Consider the following 20,574-nt stretch of genomic DNA (forward strand, 5'->3'; position numbering starts at 1 on the left):
TATTGCATTAGTTAATGTTTGAATGTGTTTTTTTTGTGTACTCTGGAAGTGTTTAGGTTCTGATAATGGATGCCTGTAAAACCGGTGTCTCCCTTTCAGTTGAGCCCACTAAACTCTTGACCAGACTCAGCTTATCCCACAAGGAAAATACCTTCTAAGTCCAGGTCTGGTCACAGAAAGTGTAGAGTGATACTGCTAGTGCTCCGCTGGACTGAGAGAACATTTCAGCAAAGGACTTTTTCCACAGAATATCCTTCTCTGCCCCTGTTTTCAAGTTATTTTTGAGGCTGGTCCTAGAAACATGACTGTACTCTAGCAGTGAAAAGATGAAGTAGGTAGGGAAGACTGTAACAAGGGACATCATGGAGCGAGACCATGGGCTTGTGGGAGATGGAGGGTTTCTCTGAGAGCCTAGGATCAGCAGTAGATACAGTAAATCCCTGAAACTACAAACCACTTGGACAAGAATGGGAATTATTCTTACAGAAGGCATAATTATAGTGCTCACCAGGGCCTCAGGGTATTTTCCTCTCCATCACTGCCATCATCCTTTCAGGATTAAGTTTAAACCAGTTAATTTCTACCTGTGCTTCTAACCCTGCAAAGCGCTGACAGGCACAATCACAGCTGTGGTATCAAAGAGAAATTGAGTGAAGTATTGTCAGCACTGGGAGTCGTTATGGGCTGGGGTGCATCCTGCAGTGTTTTAGGAAGAGGCCCTTCTAAATGTGGGATGGAGAGAAGTAAAGGGGGATTCTGAGGGACACAGAGCCTGGGGCCTTGCATAGGAGCCAAGATACACTCCTGATGGCCACACAGGACATCTCCGAACAAGTGATGCACAAGTTCTCACCTCCCACTTCACTGGTTCCCACTGATGAGTCGAGGATGATCAACTCTGGTAAAGTCAGTGGTAGAGTGATAAAATCAGCTAGGAACCTGGCCTTTTCCTGTAATATAATTGTCTAAACTGATGTCAGCATAGTTGTTGATTGAGAAATATGCCACACTGTGTTGTGCTGAAGTTTGTGGTCAGATATAGAGTCAAGATGTTAAAACAGCTGAAGGTTCAGGAGGGGAGTAAGCCATAGTTGCTGCCAGTGTCAGTGCATGTGTGGTGGTGTTTTTTCTGCAGAAATCTGACTGTTGTTTTCCCAGAATGGGAGAGAACTTGTCCTTCCATGTGCAGGAAGACATTAGTAAAGAATTCTGTGGCCCTAGGGTGTTTGCACTGTGTCTGTTAACCACTAGCAATGTTTCCTCTTTCATATGGTTGAAAGTTGAATGCAGATTAATTTCAGTCAAGATAACACATCTTACTCTGGTGTAGTGGACACTACATGCTGTGTGCCTGACCCATCTGCCAAAGAGAAGGGAAATTCTTTATGGAGTGTGCTTTTCAGGTACAAACATGATTTGGAAGAGAAAAAGCATGATCTCAGTGCTCAGTTATTGCTCCAGTAGGGAAACAACAACGTTTTATCAGTCACAATCAGATCTAGAGCTTGTCCAGCATTATTTGTGCTGTATCTTTCTACTGTACTGTATGTTTGTCTGGTGATGACTTCCAGGGAAGATGTGTTAAGTGTCTGGAGTCCAGCGTGGTGTTATTAAGGAGAAGTAGTTCAGATATCTCATCACTGTGCTGAGGACATGCAGAAGCAGTATTTGGGCTGCATCCCTCAGATCTCTGCAGCTCAGGATTACTGTAGGCACGTGTTTCTGGCTTGTGTGCAGCCACTTGTTCTGTCACGTTCTGATTGCTCCCCTGCAGCCTGTTTGAAATACTGCTCACTAGGTTAATGCCCATGTGTTACCCAGTTTTAGAATATCTTTAGTGCTTCTCCTTTTACTTCAATTTTTCTTTTCCCCTTTACATTGCTGCATAACTTCACTGGAACCTTTTACTCTCTCCTCTGCTTGCCCTTCATCTGGCTTCTCAGTCTTTATGTTCTGTAAACCATCTTTTACTTCAGTCCTTGTGCTTGGTTTTTCAAGTGGTGCATTAGGCATCAAATTCCCTTCTGCCTCAATTCTCTGAACACCACAGTTCTTTCTCTTGTCCCCTCCTAAGCATCACTGTTGTTACCTAAACTCAAGCTCAAAACTAAGCACACACAAAATGAAAAATTAATCCTTTTTCAATCTGCTTGTTCTTTTGAGTCTCCTGGTCTTGCTGAATATGCCATTTTGACTGTCTTCTGACATTGATATAGTTGTTGTTCTCCTCCATCCCCGTTACTGTCTACAAACAAGATCTTGCAGTAGTTTGAAATACATTAAGCTCATTTGCCTTTCCCTCCACCCCACAATTTCCTGCCAAATCTCTCTTTCAAAACATGACCTTTTCTTTCATGAATGTGTATGTGTGTTTGGTGAGGACAGCAGCACTTCAAAATCAAGAGAAATGCAACTCGAGAGTTTGCACATGCAACACCAAGATGTGCAAAAGCAGGCCAGGTGGTAGTCTCTTGTGGAAAACACTTCCTGCGGTATCTGTGATCATTATGTGTCTTGAAAAGGTGAACTGGAGCTGGTTATGGAGCATAACTGCCACTGTAGTCTGCTATAATATGGATGAACTTGGATTTTCTTCTCTTCTTGTGGAGACCATTTCTGCTGACCTCCAAGGAAGCTGCCACACTTGCTGTAGATACAGTTTGCTTCCAGGCTTTGCAGTCTTAGTGGTCTAAGGAAGTTTGCAAACACACTGGATTTGACTTCTTTGGGAGGAGATGGCTAATACTACTGAGAGTTGCTCTAATCCTGGGGGTTTTTCCTAAGCCTCTGTTGGTGTTTGGGGCAGCAGACTGATGAACAGGTATGGTTTAGGGTTGACTCTGTGTGGATATTCTTACTGTGGGCTTTCAAAATATGTGACTTTGATGTCAGCACACTGAAGATATGAGATGGTGATGTGTGTGAACTGGCAGTTTAGAGAGCTGTGTTTGTGGGGGAGCACAAACCCTCAGGTAGTTAGGACATTTTGAGTGACTTCTATCTGGTCTTAAAAACTGACAGTAATAGTCTCAGCAACAGACCACTGCATGGTCCATAAAATTATGTCCAGGAAGTCCTAGTGTGTGTATTATTTCTGAAAATGGAATATTGGATATGGTCAGAGATTGGATGCATGAAGAAAAGTGTGGCTGACGCATTGACGGAGGCTCTCCTCCCCCTCTACTCTGCCGTAATGAGTCCACACGTTGGAGTATTGTGTCCAGTTCTGGGTTCCCCAGTTCGAGAGAGACAGAGATCTGCTGGAAAGTCCAGTGAAGGCTACAAAGATGCTGAAGGGACTGGAGCATCTCTGTGAGGAGGAAAGGCTGAGGGATCTGTGGTTATTTATTCTGGAGAAGAACAGATTGAGAGGGGATCTTTTCAATGCTTCTAAGTATTTACGGAATACAGAATTAACCAGGTTAGAAAAGACCTTTGAGATCATCAAGTCCAACCTGTCACCTAACACCATCTAATCAACTAAACCATGGCACTAAGTGTCTCATCCAGTCTTACTTTAGACACTTCCAGTGATAGCAACTCCACCACCTCCCTGGGCAAAGGGTGGGGGACAATAGGATGGGGCTAGAGTCTTTTCATCAGTGCCCAAGGACAGGACAAGGGGTAATGGACACAAACTGGAACCCAGGAGGAAAAATTTCTTTCTTGTGATGGTGTCAGAGCACAGGAGCAGGCTGCCCAGAGAGGTTGTGGAGTCTCCTTCTCTGGAGAGATTCCAAACCCACCTGGACATTGTGATCCTGGGCAGTCTGCTATGGGTCACCCTGCTTTAGCAGAGGGTTTGGACTAGATGATCTTCAGAAGTCCCTTCCAATGCTCACTATGCTGTGGTTCTGTGATTGAACATGTTGTAGAAGATGTTGTAGAAGACTTTGCAGTGCTGATTTATTAGATATTCTTACAGTCAAAATTCAGACAGGGTAACTTGCCATCAACTGGGCATAATGTTTCTTTCTGGTTCTTCTTCACACTTCTCACTGGTGTTGCTGCATACTATTTAATAACGGTTGTGTTTCACCTTGGATCTGGCAGTGTTCCATTGAGGAATAAGCTGTTTGGTTTATTTTTCTCAGGTTCTTTATAATGCACCCTAGGGCTTTTGACATGGAAACATGGCGCTACAGTCTCTCCTAATTTCTGGAGAGCTGGAGAATGAGCAACAGTCTAACAGAATATTCTTGTTGGGCTGTGGTGGTTATTATGGTAACAGGAAGGTGCTCCTAAGTTTTTGTTTCTAACTAAATGCAGAAATAACAACTTTTCTCAGGTGAATGTTTTCAAGGAGGAATGTGGGCAAAAAGTGGTGTTCTGGGCTAGACTCTGTGCAGCTATTTGCAAGGATTCAAAGTGCCTCAGATAGTGTAGTGCTGGTTATCAGGAGGATTCTGTGATTCTATGAGTGTGCGGTCACCTCTGCTATGCCAGTCAGTATTTGATGAATTATTATGTGATGGGGCCAGAAGGTACCATACAGTCTTTATATCAAGGAAAATGACAGGCTATTAAAATCTGAGTGGTAAATTCTTTGCAGGCAGTTGTGCTAGGGCTGCATAGCTGCCTGGCTATTTTTGGTTGCTGTTAGCTTTTCTCATTTTGGGAGCTTCCACTGACATTAATGGGAGCTCCATGCCTGGAACCTTCAGGGACCAAGCAATGAGGATCAGTGGAGAGGATCAGTGGAGATTTTTTTTGCTTTGAGTGTCTGCTTTCAGATAGAAGGTGACAGCATAATGTTGGATTTTTCCTCTGCAGTGCTCTACCTAATTCTTATCAAATGATGTAAGATTGAGATATTTGTACTACTGGGGCAAAATTAGTAATTTTTTCTTTTTACTTTTAAAATGAAAACATGATGTTTCCTTGATAGATTTGGTTGTGGGCAGTATTATGACACAATCATTCTTCTGAGATGAGGAAAATGTTTTCTAGCAGTGCCTACTCTCAGGTTATCTCCTTAGTCACTTTTTGAGACATACATATTTCACCTTTTCCACCCCAGGTTGCTGTAGAATTGCAGGAAAACACGCCTGCTTCTCTATCACAAAGCAAAATATCTCTTCAGTTACTAATGGAAACAGATGCAGCCTGCTTTTGGCTTGGAGCTTGTAGTCTGTTTGCCCTGTAGCTTTATAAGTTAATATTCTTTTTTATATTATCCTCAGATTGATGATTGCATCCTTGAAGATACAGGAGGAATTTGCAGGCCCCTGAAACCTTCTAACAAGTTTGCAGTGTTTAATAATACTTGCTTTATAAAATTCAAAAGATAATGAGATCGTATCTCTGAACTGCTTGGAAAAGCTTCTGTTACTGTTAATTTTACCTTCTTGATTTACTAGAGATGATAACATCTAAATATTCAAGGGTGTCTTAGGAGTGGTGGAATAATTCGTCACTGTGAAGTGGCTGAGAGTATTTCTGAGCCTCCTGAATAGAATTCCTGCTCGGTGTTGGCTTGGCTTCATAAACCAGGATTGGTTTGAGAGGGGGGAAAAAAATACTCACCACTACTAAGTATCACCAAGAGCTGAAATAAAAAACAATCAGCTTCAGAAAAACTACGTGGACAATCTTCTTGCTGAGGCTTGAAATGAATGAGGATAGTGAGCAGTGATTTTGTGGTGTCTATGCTTCCAAAGCCATCTCTCCACAGTTACTTGAGCTCCTCACTGGTGTGGCTAGTGTGTGGTCAGAAAGTACTCTGCTCCCTGTTCCTGGGTCAGGACTGTGCAGGATCTGCTCTGTTACACCAAGAGCATGCTCCAGCTGCAAGCTGTCAGATCAGCCTGAGAAGGAAGGATGAGCTGGCTCCACCTTCACTCAGTGGTTACCACCATCAACACAGGCTGGATTGAAACTGGTCACCCACGAGGAAGAGTTTTGTACTTTGTGACTAATCCTTGAAGCCACACAGTGTGTGTTTTTCTCTTATCTGTAAGATTTAATTGTAGCCTTAGATAATGTTTAGCATGTGCCTTTGTTTGTTTCTCAGCCAAAAATTAGCAATATCTTCTTCCACTGCCTTTGGACTTTTTCAGTCCGTAATCCATTCCTTCTGATGCTACTCCAGTGCTCTTATGTTTTTTTAGCATTAAGGATAAAACTGAATCTGTGGAATTTTACTCTGGTGCTTCCTTTTTTGGGGGAGAATATGACAGTTTTTGAGAGTACTACCAAAGGGGGAGATGTTATCTCCTGTCTTGCAGCAACCTGAGAAACACAGAGGGTTGTGCAGTAGCGCCCGGGTTTGTGTAAACAGAGTGGCCACAGAGGAGAGAATTGATGACACTGGCTTCAGAGGCATCTGTAGGAGGCTGTGACACATTTTTGCTGTGAGAGCTGACAGATGCAGCCATACATGAGCAGACATGACAGGCTGTCCAGCATGCAGTGACATGATCATACATGTCAGCTGACCTGTCAGTTCATCCAGCATAGCCAAAGCTGAGACAGGCAGGATGGATTGGTGCGGAGGATACTAAAGCAATCCCCTTGGCCACCCTTTTTGTCTTAAGTATCCATGCAGCTTGCTCCCATTCTGGAGGTCTGCCTTCCTCCCTTCATAACTGGGAAGCTTAGAAGATGAGTGTCCTTGTTTGCAAATGGTCACAATGAACATTCATCCTCGGTTTATTTCTGAGTCGTGTTTGTAGCTAAGCTGTGGGAATGAATCGAATGTGCCATCCAAGCTTATGTGTTCTCAGAGCTCATTTCCACAATGTATTACCCTCACGGAAATGGTTTCCTGTTTTCTGCTCATCTCTCTTTCCTCCTACTTCTACTTTTCTGGTGCTGGCCTCTTCAGTTTTCCTCCATACAGAGTCTTGTTAATATTAGAACAGATTTATTTTTTCCCCCTTTGTAATGTCTGTGCCAGTCTTCCTGTGGTTTCTGCCTTGTAAATTCGACTTTTTGTTTCTTTTCTTCTTTTTTCTCCCATCTAATCTTGCCCTTACTGTCCCTGGAATACACCTCTTAGCGCTTCTATCTTTGCAGTTTCAATATTGCATGTAGGTTCCTCAGGCAAGTCAAAACTATTTTGGGATGCAGCGTGACTGAAAAAACGCTATACAGCTGAGTGGCCAAAATCTGTCTTACCAGCAGGTGACTCCCCTCACAGGGCTGTGTCCTGTAGCTGGCAGAGCGCTGTGAGCCGAGTCCTGTGTGTGGGAGCGCATGAAGTGCTGTGAAATTTTCACTGAGGAAACATAATTTGGAGGAGGAGGAGGAGGAGGCTACTGTGTGGTTGTAGTAAAAGCATACTCTTGAGGAACAACTGTGTTGATGGGATTTCATTTTGTTTCTTAGAAAATGAAGGCTATCTCCTTCCTACCTCTCATACAGGACTAGAGAGCCAGGTTTCAGCTCGGTTACTGCAAATATTTGACAGCAAAGTATGTTTTGAATTATATTGATAATTCCATTAAAATAACTCATTGGATCTGCCAGCTCCAGTATGTTTGCACGTTGACTGATCTGTGCAGGGGGAACTGCAGTGGGAAGGAGTGGTGGGAACTCCGCAATGTTGTGCTGATGTCTGGTTGTTTCTGACCCGTCTGACACTGCTCAGTTGTGGTTCAGCACCTATGCAGTAAGTTGGTTTGGGGGACCTACCAACAGATTTGCTTTAGCACAGTTTCTATTCTTTCCCCCAATCATAAAATCTTTGATGACTTAGTGGAAGGTGGCTCAAACTTCCTTAACTGTGGATCTTTTTGCCTTTCCAAAGGCTACAATCAGGAAGATCGTTTATTTTTCTACTGGTTTGCTCTTAGTACAGACTGATGTATTTCATCTGAGGTGGTGAACTGCTTCAACTATGAAGAGTTTTGAGAGTGTTGATGGATGTAGTTGCCACACTATACATACATGGAAAAAAAAATCCTCCTTTCTAGTTGGTTGTTCTTGATTTGGAAATGATAAACAGGCTGGATCATTGTGAGTGGCTCTGTAACTGAAATTATACTAACTGGAGCAGGAGTGATGCAGCAGTACCAAGAGCTGCCAGAGCTATAAGCCACCTGCTTTTTTGTATGTCTCCCATTTATCATGTGGAATCAGACCTGTAAACTGAGCACTGAAACAGGTTGGCCAGAGGTCTTTGAATCTCCGTCCGAGGAGACATTGAAAAGCCATCTGGACATAGCTCTGGGCAGCTGGCTCTAGGTGGTCCTGCTTAAGCAGGGGAGTTGGACCTCCAGAGGTCCCTTCCAACCCTAACCATTCAGTGATTCTGAAATTCAGAAAAATGTATCCAGAGTGATGAGTTTGTGTTTCCAGGGAGAAAATTCTAGTGCTGATTTCTTTTCTTCCCTGTCTCTCTCCTACCAATATGCCCTTAAATGAAAGCCCCAGTTCTGCCATCTGCTGTGGCTCAAGGACTTCTCAGAGCTTTGCAGGCCTTTACGGTCTAAAGGTTGTCACAGAGCAGAGCTTTCGTGCCTGCTAGCTGGAGAATCCTTTAGGCTGAATGGCATTTTCCTGCTCCCTCACTGAGCTTGAAGTGAAGGAGAGCTGCCACAGCTTTAATGGGAAGTACTGCACAGTTAGGAGAAAATTGACTACCCCCTGTGTTGCCTTACTGTCTGCTGGTTTATAAATTGTAATGCTTTTCATTAAAAAAGAAGAAGAAGGGGAAAAAAAAAAGTTAGGTCTTTGTGGGTCCCAGGTCATTAGCAGGATCAATTCCTTTTTCACTGCGGAGATCAGAGGCTACAGACTTGCATAGCTAGTCCTTCAGCTGCTGCCATACCAAGCAAACAATGCAGAAGCAGAAGAGCTGGTGTGTGGCTGCCTGAATTGCTATGCCTGGATTTTCATTGTGATAGAAAATTCTTCCCTCACTTTGGAGCCTGTGAAATGAATTCAGTCCCTTGCAGGATTGGGTCAGAACAGTCTCATCAGCTCCAGTAATAGGAATGTAAAATCCTTTAAAGTGGGGCTGGCAGTGAAAGAGATTTTTGTGGTTGCTGCAGGAAGTTGATAATAGGCTATGAAACTTTCACCTCTGAAGGAGGGTTGGTAATAGTTTGAAACTGTTGACATCTGAAGATGTATGCTTTGATGCTGGTGTGAGAGAAGTTTGATGTGACTCAGTCCAGTTCCAAGCCCTAGTCTCTCACCTCTGCTAACAAGAATGGCAACCCTACTGGAGGTACCAGTAGATATAGCTGAGGGCCCAGTGTGTTGAACAGACTGATTTTGCATCTTAGTCATGGATGGATGTGGTTGAGTCACAAGCTTTCATGTTCTCAGTAAACACTGTAACTGTTCCATGAATAAACAGAAGAGGCCAATTTCCAGAGGGTTGTACATCATAAGATGCTATGACTAGTCTTAAAGCATGGCTAGGAGCATACCATTTAACCTTCCACTGCTTCAACCTCTCACCCCCTGCAGTTCATGGGGTTGTTAAAAGTTGGTTATAAATTGCTCTGTAATGCTACACAGCACGAGGCATTCTCAGTTCTTTGCTTTCCCTCTCTAGGGTGGATACATGCGGTTTATACTCCAGTAGATTCTCTGGTGTTTGGTGGAAATATCCTGCATAGCTTTAATGTTCCCATGCAGCTTCGCATCTATGAAATTGAGGACAGAACAAGGGTAAGGACATTTGATTCTCTTTATAACTGAACAGTTCTTTGTGACTGTGATTTCTCATAGTCTCTCCCCCGTGTTTCCTTCTGACAAACGAGCTGATGGGATCTCCGTGTCAGAGTCATTGAAATGAGGTAAAAGTGATGTAATGAGACTTTCAAATGTTGCCTGGTTTTAGTGGGATTTACTCATCTGTTTTTCCCTGCTTCCCACAGACGTTTCCCTTCTGTGTCTTTTGTCTGGCTGTTACACCTTCATAAGACACCTTCCCTTTTGCACAGAAACACAGTGCTTTACAGATTTTTGTACCAGTGCTTTTGGTAACCCCCTGCTTATCTCTGTGCTCTCCTGGAATGGAACTCAAGCCTGGAGAGCTAACAGGACTGGGATAGTTCTGCTGTCTGTGGCTGAACTGACAAAGCTGCACACAAGTTGTGTATGAAACAGCATCCTCAGTACCTTGCAGGATTTTCTTCTGCAGCGACTTGATATTATGCAAGAATTTTTTGGACCAAAGGGAGTCTGGGGTGGGACATTAATCTAAACGTTGTGATGTTTATCTGGCTATAGCATCTACCCGATGGAAAGAGTATTACATCTTGAAGGAGGTTACTCCCTCTTTTTTGGGAGTGAAAATCTTATCCTTGATTAATAAACAGGACACCTAATCATCACAGACTTTGCAGATTCATGAAGTGGCAGAGTCTGAAGAAAGTGCTGCTGTTTTGGTAGGCTTAAACTAAATTATCTCTGCAAGGCAATCATAGGGGTTCTGATGCAAAATCAGACCAGTGGTATGTGCTAATTCAGATGGGGACTTTTTGTGGCTCTCTGTCCAGGAGGCATTGCACTGAGACAGAGCTGGTACAGGTGCCAGCTGTGCCAGGTGTTAATGGAGACTTGAGCTGTCAAAATGGCAGTTGCCAGAAGTTGCAATTCTTCTTCACTAAAAAGTCTTAAAATGATGTGTCTTGGACATCAGTACAGTTCACTGTTGTTCACCTCTAGAAGAGGGCACAAACCTGACGTTGAGTGGGTTTTTAGGCCAAATGGCTTTGTTTGTAGTGAGAGAGAACAGGCCTGAAGCAAATGCATGTTTCAAATTGCATCTCTCAGTGAGAGGAAGGGTGTCCTTCTCTCAGCCTCCCATACTTCACAGGGGGCACAAGGCCTGGTGATCTTCACATTGCAAAACAGTGCTGGGAGCATTTGGTTTCCTGGAGTGCATTTAATGAAGAGAAGGAATATTAAGGAGAAAAATGAATTCTTAGTGGAACAGAGATCAAGACAAACTGAAATTCAGGGGAGTTAGAACAGAGGGAATGTGGCAGAAAGCAGACGTGGAGGTAGAGGCTAGAGTGGAGTACAGCCTGGCTTTGAATGGGTGTCCCAAGTGTCTTAAAATGTGAAGGATGTTGGACAAGAAAAAGGTATGATGGCAGAAGCAGGATAGGGCTTGCTGTGGCTGGACATAGGAAGGTTTTCAGAGTGACTTTAAGTAAGAAACAGCAATGTATGCTGGATATATTTGCTGCAGGTGCTTAAGGGGAGGGTATGGAGGAAGGATGCCAGCACAGGCAGCTTGCATGGAGAATGGAGGAGACTGGGAGGAAGGATTAATTAGAAACAAGTTATTTCCATTACCATCTATGGGGAAGATGGGAAGGAAACACTCTTTACCTTGAAGTTGTATAAAAGCTAACATTTTGTTCCCACAGGACTTGAGAAACCCAAGATCACACACCTTGGGTTGTGATTGCTCAGTATTCCTTCATGTCAGGCCCCTCTCCTTGGGAAGCAGTGTGCAGCTTTGATCTCCTAAGTGTTTATACCAGGAGGTAGAATTTGCTGTAGCAGTCAAATATTCTGGTAGCTTTTAGGAACTTACCAGCCAGTTACACTGAAATGACTTTCTAAAGTCACTAGCATCCCTGATCCTCTCCCCACAGCCTCTGGGAGCTAGATATCTGCCTCTTCCAAAACGTCTTGTCACAGTTTTCTGGAAAGGGGTACTGCAACATTTGGATGCTGAAAATCAAACCCTTACATTTGTTACTTTGAGTTTAGATTTTCTTCAAAGTCTGTGCAGTTCTTTATCATTTTCCCTCAAAAAATATTGAAGGACTTCTAAAAAGACTAATGGAAGCCAACAGCCCAGAATTTCCAGGACTTTATAGGAACAATTTCAGTGTTTGCATGTTGCTGTGTGCTAGCACAGCCTGTACCTGTGTTCACAAACTGCTGGTAGGCAGCCCCTGCAATAACATATCTGTGTGAACAGTCCAAGAAGAGCAAGAGTTTCTAGACAGAAACAAAATACAAGCCCTGCAACTAAGGTATACAGAAAGGCAGGGAAATCAATAGTTATTTAGAAATAATAACACTTACACACATACACACACAACCTGAAAATATCATGCAAAGATTTTGAAGGGGTAAATGTGTTCAAAATAGGATTCTAGTGCCTGCTACTTTATTTGCTTTGCCAATCAAATTTTTGGAATGTCTTTGTTCAAATCCTTCCATTCATCCTCTGGCTAGTGGAGCAGGCTGAGTGCAGTGGGTAGTTCACACAAATTCAGCAGTGTGAACATACTGCAAATGAGTTTCTCATCAGTATTGATCTTTCCATTGTGTACAGCACAGAAGTAAATTACATGATGTGATTGACAAAGTAATTTGCCACACTCGAATCAAAGTGTAATACAGGTGTGTTTCCCCTCTTCATTTTGCCCAGAGCAATTTTATGGAGGTTTCACCGTGTTTAAACCTGCTATATAATGCTTAATCATCTTTGATTGCTGATGTTCAAAGTCATTTTTATGCTAGGTGTAGTTGTTATTGTCTTAGCAGCTAAGACAGGAATAAATACGTGGTTGAAGCGGTAACACTGATTTACAGCCTGATAAAATTGCCTAGTTTATACACTTGTCATGCTTATTCTAGCTTAATTTCTCATATCCCTGGGAGACTTTCTAAGAGGGTTATAGCCATTTAAAAATAGTTTTAAGGAGTAATAAAAACCATGTCTATTGTTGGAAACTGCTCCTAATGTGCAATTGAGGTAAACAAATATTCTCCAGCCTTACAGTTTGTAGAGACTCTCATTTTGCAGTCTGGCTTTCCTAGAGGCCAATTAACAGCTAGTCAAATAGGCCAAGCTGTTTAGCTCTCTGCTAGACCAGCTTGAATAACTGCAGAGCAGGCTGCCACGCAGAGATTCATCATCTTGGCACAGGGGTGTTACAGCTCTGTATTACTGAAGAGGAAGAATGTGTCAAACTTACTCCCAACTCATCTAAATTTAACCACGCTAAAATACTTGAGCCTGGGTAGGGACAGAAGCCTGGCAGAGAGATATGTAAGGTGGTCACTCATGGTGTTTGCTACAGATGTCGTTTTGTTTTCTGGGAAGTGAGAGAATGTTTCAAGTGGACAGATTCATTATTCTGTAAACAACCATAAATTGTTTTTCAATATTGTGATCAGATTGATTAAACACAAGTGTAGTTTGTAATGATTACAGTGGGCCGTGGGAGAGACTAGTACTTTCTTACGGCAAATACGTGCCTGGCTTGCCTTTTTTGTCTGTTTGGTTGGGGGGGGGGTGTGTGTTGTTTTGGTTTGGTTTTTTGTTTCATTTTTGGAGGGGGATATAATTCTCTAAAATAATTTCACTTTGAACTGAAGCAATGCATCATATTCCAGAGAGGATTTTTCTGGCTGTACAGGAATAATTAAAAAATTTATTCAGTAGATTGTAAATTATTAATCACAGAAGTTAGAGCTGGAAATGCCTATTAGATGATCCAGTGTATTTCCCTTCTGGTGGGAGATTTAGTCCTCTGGCAGTGTCTGTATCAGATACTATCCTTCAAATTCATCACAGAACATTTTTAATTTTCTTTCTTTCTTTCTTTCCTTCTTTTATTCCTTCCCCCCCGCTCCCCATAAAAGTTCATTTGACCATAAATGTAGAATGGAAACACTATGGGCATGTACATAATGCAGTTCATATCCATCATCATAAATTTCCAAGGATGTCTTAAAGAACGTACTCCTCTATACTTTTCCATAAGGCAAATTGTAAGAGGTTTTTAAAGCACTTGTAGAGTTGCTTTACTGGCAGAAGGCACTGCAGATCTTCGCAGAGTATCTCTTGCTACATATGGTAGCTCTTACTTCTGAAGGTTTGTAAAAGCAGAGCCTTCTCAGGCAAACAGTGAATTAGAGGCATGGAGGGATTTGCTGTGGGTTGGAACATTGATAGTGAGGCAATTAGGAACTCAAATTGAATATTAAAGATTGATATACATAATGGGAGCACTGCATGCATTACTTCCTTGTCTTTCACATTGAATTAACATTGGTAACAACTAAATTTGGTGAAGCTCAGAATCTGTCAACAAATGTTGAGCAATGATGTCTTTAATATTCCCAGGCATGTGGCTGAAAACCTTTTGAAGGCTGAGGGGTGGAAGGCGGCTTCCTGTTTGTAAGTCAATTCTTTGCAAATTTTGTTTCCTGCAGTGCTCTCTTGGAAAAATTTGAGTTCCTTTATTAGCATATATTTTAGCATGGCTAATTTCCCCTGTGTTCCCTAATAGTGCTAAGTGACTCGATCTCTTCTTTATGACAAATAACTAAACCAAAGGAAAAATATTCTCCAATGCAAAAAGGCCCTGGGGTTAAATGTTCTCACATTTAGGGGGGATGTTGTTTGGTTGGGCTTTGCCTTTTTTTTTTTTCCTCTCCTTTTTTTTTTTTTTTTTTTTCCCTCCCCCTCTTCTGTTTTTTGGCATGTGTGCTTTGTAGAAAACAGCCCAGGGAGACGTTTGAAAAGGTGCAGCATTTCTGGCTACATGGCCCATAGCAACACCCAGTTCAGGTTTACCAGCTACATTTGTGCTGCATTTAAGAGATGTGAACTTTTGGGAATTGCCATGGAGTATTGAAATCCTACACTGCGATGCATTTATTGGGACAATACAGTCTATTTTCCTTTCTTTACATTTTGCTTCACTGCTGAAAGTGTTTCCATTTCCTCTGCCCTGGGAACAGACACAAGTGCTTTGACTGTCCACCTTGGGGACAGTTTTCAGATATGGGCATTCTAGTAAGTCACTGATATGCTCAAGTGGCTGCTTTCATCACCACGCAGATGCTTCAGCAGTGCCTGTTTTGCAGGGCTGAATCTGAGTTTCCAGGTGCTGGATTGGTGGTTTTGTTCAGACTTTGCTGGGCTTGGGTGATCTGGGGTGGGGTGGTGTTTTTGGGTTTGTTTTTCAAAATGGGCTTTCTAAGATAATGCTTCTTCCTGGTGCAGTCTAGCTTTTCCTTAAAGGTGGGTGGACACCTCTTGGCTAGGTGAGCAGTTACTAAGCATAGAATGTTTTGAAGCAGCTCGTATAATCCCAGTGCAGTGCATGCATGCAAGCCTGCAAAATGCAAATTTCTGTGCCACCAGGAGAAAGCAGTGTGCAGTGTAAGTACAAGTGCATGCAAGATGCATGACATCCATTTTTAACGAATCACAGTAAATATACACACGATCTTGAATTTTAGGAACTTCCCAGATTCTTCTTTGGTACAGTGACCTTCCACAGATAGAAAAATGTGTCGGAAAGGTTTTCTTTTGAATCCGAAATAATCTCACAAATACATAGTGCTGGAGAATAAGCTTTTTGTGTGAGAACAACAGGTCTGAGATGTAAGAAGTAGTGCACAGCTTGACAGGATCTTTTGTCAAAGTCCTGCTTTTCTGTTCTGTTTGTGGCAAAAGCTGACTTGCTACCAAAATGCCATGGTGTAAACCATGGAAGGGATTTTTGCTTTTAATGTGTAGTTACCGATAATCAAGAATTTGTGTGTTCATTTGTTTAATCCTATTGTTGTGAAGAGCATAAATGAAAAATATGTATTTCTTGCTTGAATCATTTTAAGCAATGTTGCCATTTTGATAAAAATCATGTGATAGTGTTCAGGAAAGAAAATGCCACCTTTATTTTTGAGTTTCAGTGACTAACATCTGTATGTGACCACCCTGTGTTTATACAGTAGGTAAATAACACCGTAGGGGCCATCCATCAGTTTCGTGATTCCACAAGAACACAAACCCTTTCCTCTCCCACCACCCCAAGAGGATACAAATTAGTGAACCAAGAAATGATGCTATCATGGCAGGCAGGCAGGCAGGCTCCTCATTTCGTATGCTGAAGGCATACATCTCACTCTGCTCCCACCCTCTCTCCCCTCCCCCTCCTGCATACTGTTTGTGCTCTTGATAACATGATGAAAATGATGACTGGCCCTTGTGCTGCAAACTTCTCGCCCTTCCCCATGGACTGACAGTTTTGATCTTGCTTTCAGGTGCATGCCAAATTCCGTTATCCTTTCTACTATGAAATGTGCTGGTATGTTCTGGAGAGATACGTGTCCTGTGTGACCCAGCGCTGCCACCTCAGCAAAGAGTACCAGAAAGAATCAATGTTAATTGGTGAGTGAATCCTTTGAGCACATATTCAGGACGGGTGCTAGCACCTCAGGTTACTTACTGCTTTGGATTCTGCAGAGCGGATTAGGAATTGAACTGGAGGACTGCAGAAAATCTAATGAACTAATTTTTTATTTTGGGGTGGGGAAGGTTTTAACTCTTAAGCATTTCCATGAGATACCAACCTACTTTGAATTGTATTTATTGAGCATTCCTATAGCAAGCAGATCCCAGAAAAATAATTTTTGGATGCATGCGTTCCTTGGTTTCAGTAATGTTTGTGTTGAGATGATCTGCCAAACAGTTGAGGATTTACTGCCATGTTTGGCACAGTACCTTAGTAGCCAGAAATGTCTGCATTGCAAATGTGCTCTGGTGGGGTGGATATTTCGTCCTTTTATAGAGTGTCTCCTCTGCAGAATGTGTTATGGTCACTAGACCTGGCTTCTTTCTCTTCTCTTTTCTTTAATCTCTGCTTTCATTCTCTGTTTGGTGACTGACTTCTAGTTCTGCAGAATAAGAAAACACCTACACAAATCTCTGTGATCTATAACCGAAGTGCAGGGAGGTCAAAGACACCTTGACAGCAATAGCTGAAAATGGCCCATAGCAGAGAAGAATAGCTGTGCCTGGAGCAGGAAGGCATTACCTTGGCATCAATGTGTGACAATTCCAGTTGTTGCCTTGCTGGGCTGCCCTCTTTTTTCCTCCTCTTAGAGGCCCAAGATGGTGAGCCACCTTCCCTTCCTGCTTTTACATGTAGAATGGCTGAAAGCAGCACAAGCACCAGTTAAATCTCAAGTGTGGAGGAGGACTAAAGTATTTCTCTATTTCCTGTTCCCTGAGATGCCACTTGGAATTGACCTGTCACAGCTGGAACTGCCCTGGAAGAAGGGAAATGATCACCTGATAGTGTTGCTCTTAGTCGAGGGGGTTGACGAAGTTATGGGTAGATATCATCTCCAGTGAGTTTTACTAACCAGAAAGAGCTACTAGTCTGTGTAAGTAGGCCAAGGAAATTTCTTGGGCTTACTGGGAATTTGGGTGCTTCACACTTTGTGTCTCTTAGCTGTGGTCAGAAGAGTTTAGTTAAGCAGGAACTCGGGGGGGGGAATTTTTCTCATTATGTAAGACCATACAGGAGGAATGGTTGAATTAACCCCCTGGATCAGCTCTTCAAAAAGCAGTGAAAAAACTTTGCATTCACTGTTGTCTAAACCACTGGCATGGAAAGAGGCTTGTCCTGCAGGCAGAGTGGGGGTGCCAGGTCACTGAGGTGTAATTTCAGAACAAATTAGATATGGAGAGTGGATGGTTCAGGATATTGAGATGGGACCTTTTCCAGCTAAATCACCAGTGTGACTTTCAGTCCAACTCAGTAATTACTGATAATGATTTGGTGATGCCCACAAAATGTACCTCAGTCTGGTTACTAGCTGAGGGATTTCAAATTGTATAAAGGCTCACTAGGAGCCATGGATGCCCAGTGTCTAGAGATGGCAGGATTGTTTTGCTTGACCTGTAAAGGTGTCAGGAAAATGAGCCTGATTATTTGGAAAATGGTTTGGTGATGATGTGGTCAGGGTCTTGTCTCCTGTGGTGGCTTCAGTTGTTGACTTAGTAGAAAGTGAACATAAAACTTTTCTGCTGTTGTTTGGCCATAGTGTTGAAGCTACTGTGAGAAATGTGCTGCTCTCCCAAGACTACTTTGTTTCATGAACTTAAGACTGTGCAGGTGCCCTTCAGTGATCTGACTGAAAATTAACCCTCCTATTTGCTCTCAGCAGGGCTGATGAGCTGAGCTGACTTGCAGCCTGATTGTATGGCAGGGAGCTGAGGTGGTGCTGGGAGTGTCTGGCTGGGCAGATCTTGAGCTGCTGTTCCTGAACGGATCAGTACTTCCAACTTACTGAAGTGTCATCTACTGACAGTGTGTAGGTTCATCCAGCTGCCTGCTATCTCTTGACTTCAGAGTATTAGCATGCTGATAACATCTCTGACATTGACATCCAAGGCCTTTCTCTCCAGGAGAGACAGATGTATGCTGGGTTTTGTCAGAAACTTGCTTTTTATTGCTTGGCAGACTCTTAACCTTAAAATAATTATTTAAGTGAGGGTTGTGGTTCAAACCCCCAGATCTACTGTATCTACTGGAGCTTTCACTTTGGCATTTGTCAGATTGAAAGGAGTAAAGGTACATTATTTACCTTTAGAAGGCTGCACTCTTTGTTGTATGTGAGTAATGCTGTTTCAATACTTGCTTGCCTTTCCTTTTAACTGATCTCGGTGTCCAGCCTCTTGTTTCCAATAAATCTCTACAAACTCTAATCCTTGTGTTACACTTGTTTGTTCTGTGGTGTCTATATCTTAGTATCATTCCCCTGCTGTGGGATAGGAGATCTAAATGAGGCCAGTGTTCCAAACCCTCACCACTTTGTTTTTAAGCTTTTCTTCAGAAATGCTGAGGTCCTTAAATTGTCTCTTCCTTAGAGACTTCCCTATCTGCAAGCAATTTCTTGATTTCCCTTGAGAGAATATCCCGTGGTGAAGAATTTCCCATTATTCTCCTTAAAGAGTAGTGAAACAAAGTACTTAACATCTCTGCAGATCCCTCAATAGATATAATTGTCTTCTGTCCTCCTTGGTTTAAGAAAAAAATTCCTCACATCCTTGAATTCATTGTTGGAAATTCCTCTTGAATAATCTTAATGTTTCTCTCTCTTTTTGAAAATAATTTCCTTGACATAATTTATTCTAAATGCTTACTTTCTGCCTTTCTTTTGGGGTATTAAAACTTGTTAATTTCACCCTTGAGTTGTGCTGCTTTCTTTTCTTATATGCCTTCTGATACAGTGCTCTTACAGGATCTCAGAAGCTATGAAGCAACAGTTGGTTGTTAGTTGAGGAAGACATCCCCCCAGAGAGAGCACAGGATGCTGCCTGTGGTCTCTGGGATTCACAAGGTGGTGGTTTTCATGGAACTGGTAGAGATTCTGTTCTCCTGCATGAATGAAAAAATAAAAATTAGAGATTACTGTGGTGACAGAGAACATCTTTGGAGAACTCAGAAAACTCAATTCATCAGCAATTGTGTTTTAAGGATATCTTCAGACTTTTCATATTACATTTTCATTGCGTGGCATTTATTTGCTTTGATGTGAAGGTTGTTAAATTCAGAGTGACTCTTTCAAGGCATTGCCTACTCCTGAAAATGTATTGCTGTGATTGTGTTGTGATACTTCTGTCCCGATAGCTGGGTGCTATTAAGAGCAATTTATATTGTTCTTCATACCTGCTTTCTGAATGTCTTAACTCTCAAAACCTCAGGCAGGGAAAAAAACAAACAAGGCTCACACCTTGAGTGTTCCTACTCCCTAAATAAAAAGGTCTACCCTTCTAAATTAGTTGGAAGCTGATGGCTGTGGCTTCCTCTCCTGTTCTTCAGGCCCAGAATGAATTTCCAGTCATTTACCTTCTAGTTAGTGTGTGGGACTGTTCTTTTCCACGGAAGGGCAAACACTCAGGGGAATGATGACATGACAGCAATCACAGGCTGCTGTAAAAGCACACAGTCTCTCTTTCTCTGCCTTTCTTCTTTTCCTTGTCCCTCTCAAGTGTGACATTTGTCCTGCCAGCTGAAATCAGGACAGGATCCTATTTGGTTTTCCTACTAGGTCTGAACATGCACCGTTTCGGGATGGATATGTCTTCATTATTTTTCCTCTTATCATGAATGAGTCTGTACTGGATGTTTTCAACCACAATTGACCTTCACTGAGATATGGATCTTAAGAGCGAGCTGACAAAGAGTAATTGGGAAAAGATCCTGGGCTATCAAAAATGTGCTTTTTCTGTAGCCTGCAGCTTTTAAGATTCCCATTGCTAAAATTTTAGTAGGATGGCTCTAACTGTATCTTGAGCCTGATGGATGAGGAAAATATGCCCTCTGGCATGGTGAGGGAGCCACATCTGTCTTTTTTTTTCCTCCTTCGTCTTCTCAGGGAATAGAAGAGATTTGCTTATGAGAGTCAGTAGTGGACTATATTGAGTGATTTGTGTGCAAGGTGCTCTGTGCAGTGATCCATTTCCAGTATGCTCGGGGTTTTTTCTCTGCTAATGACAATGTCATTGCTGCCTTTAGCAGACCAGCAGAAACTGCTGCTCCCGGCTCACAGTGTCGGAGTTTGGAGCTGGGCATAGCAAGGTAGATATCACAAGCTGAACTGTTCTAAAGAGTTCAGAAAGATTTCATAATCATGCCTCACCCTACTCCCTTTCTTTTAAGCTCTGTAATACAGCAAGTTGCTTTTCAGCGAGGAAAGAAACTCTGTGATTATCGTTCCTTGCACAAGCTAAGTGATTTGTCCAAAACCCCAGGGAAGTGAGCTGCTATAGAAATTAAGGTATTGCCAGCTCTGTCCTGTGGTCAAGCTTGTGCTGCTGCTGCTCTTCACTGAGTTATC

The 20,574-nt window shown here is 42.4% G+C and overlaps 2 protein-coding genes across 8 annotated transcripts in view; one reads left to right on the forward strand and one right to left on the reverse strand.

Moving 5' to 3' along the window:
- The window catches only part of P2RX4 (purinergic receptor P2X 4), a 271,548-nt gene that overhangs the window by 136,311 nt on the left and 114,663 nt on the right, over positions 1–20,574 (reverse strand). The gene's annotated exons all lie outside the window — the stretch shown is intronic.
- Positions 1–20,574, forward strand: part of KDM2B (lysine demethylase 2B) — a 115,746-nt gene that overhangs the window by 43,861 nt on the left and 51,311 nt on the right. For all 7 annotated transcript variants that reach the window (XM_054172957.1, XM_054172958.1, XM_009909592.2 and 4 more), the window contains 2 exons: positions 9,509–9,624; positions 15,988–16,114. In XM_054172957.1, coding sequence (XP_054028932.1) covers positions 9,509–9,624; positions 15,988–16,114 — 243 coding nt within the window. The remainder of the gene's footprint in view (positions 1–9,508; positions 9,625–15,987; positions 16,115–20,574) is intronic.

This window comes from Dryobates pubescens, chromosome 25 (assembly GCF_014839835.1).
Source record: "Dryobates pubescens isolate bDryPub1 chromosome 25, bDryPub1.pri, whole genome shotgun sequence".
NCBI classification, from domain to species: domain Eukaryota; kingdom Metazoa; phylum Chordata; class Aves; order Piciformes; family Picidae; genus Dryobates; species Dryobates pubescens.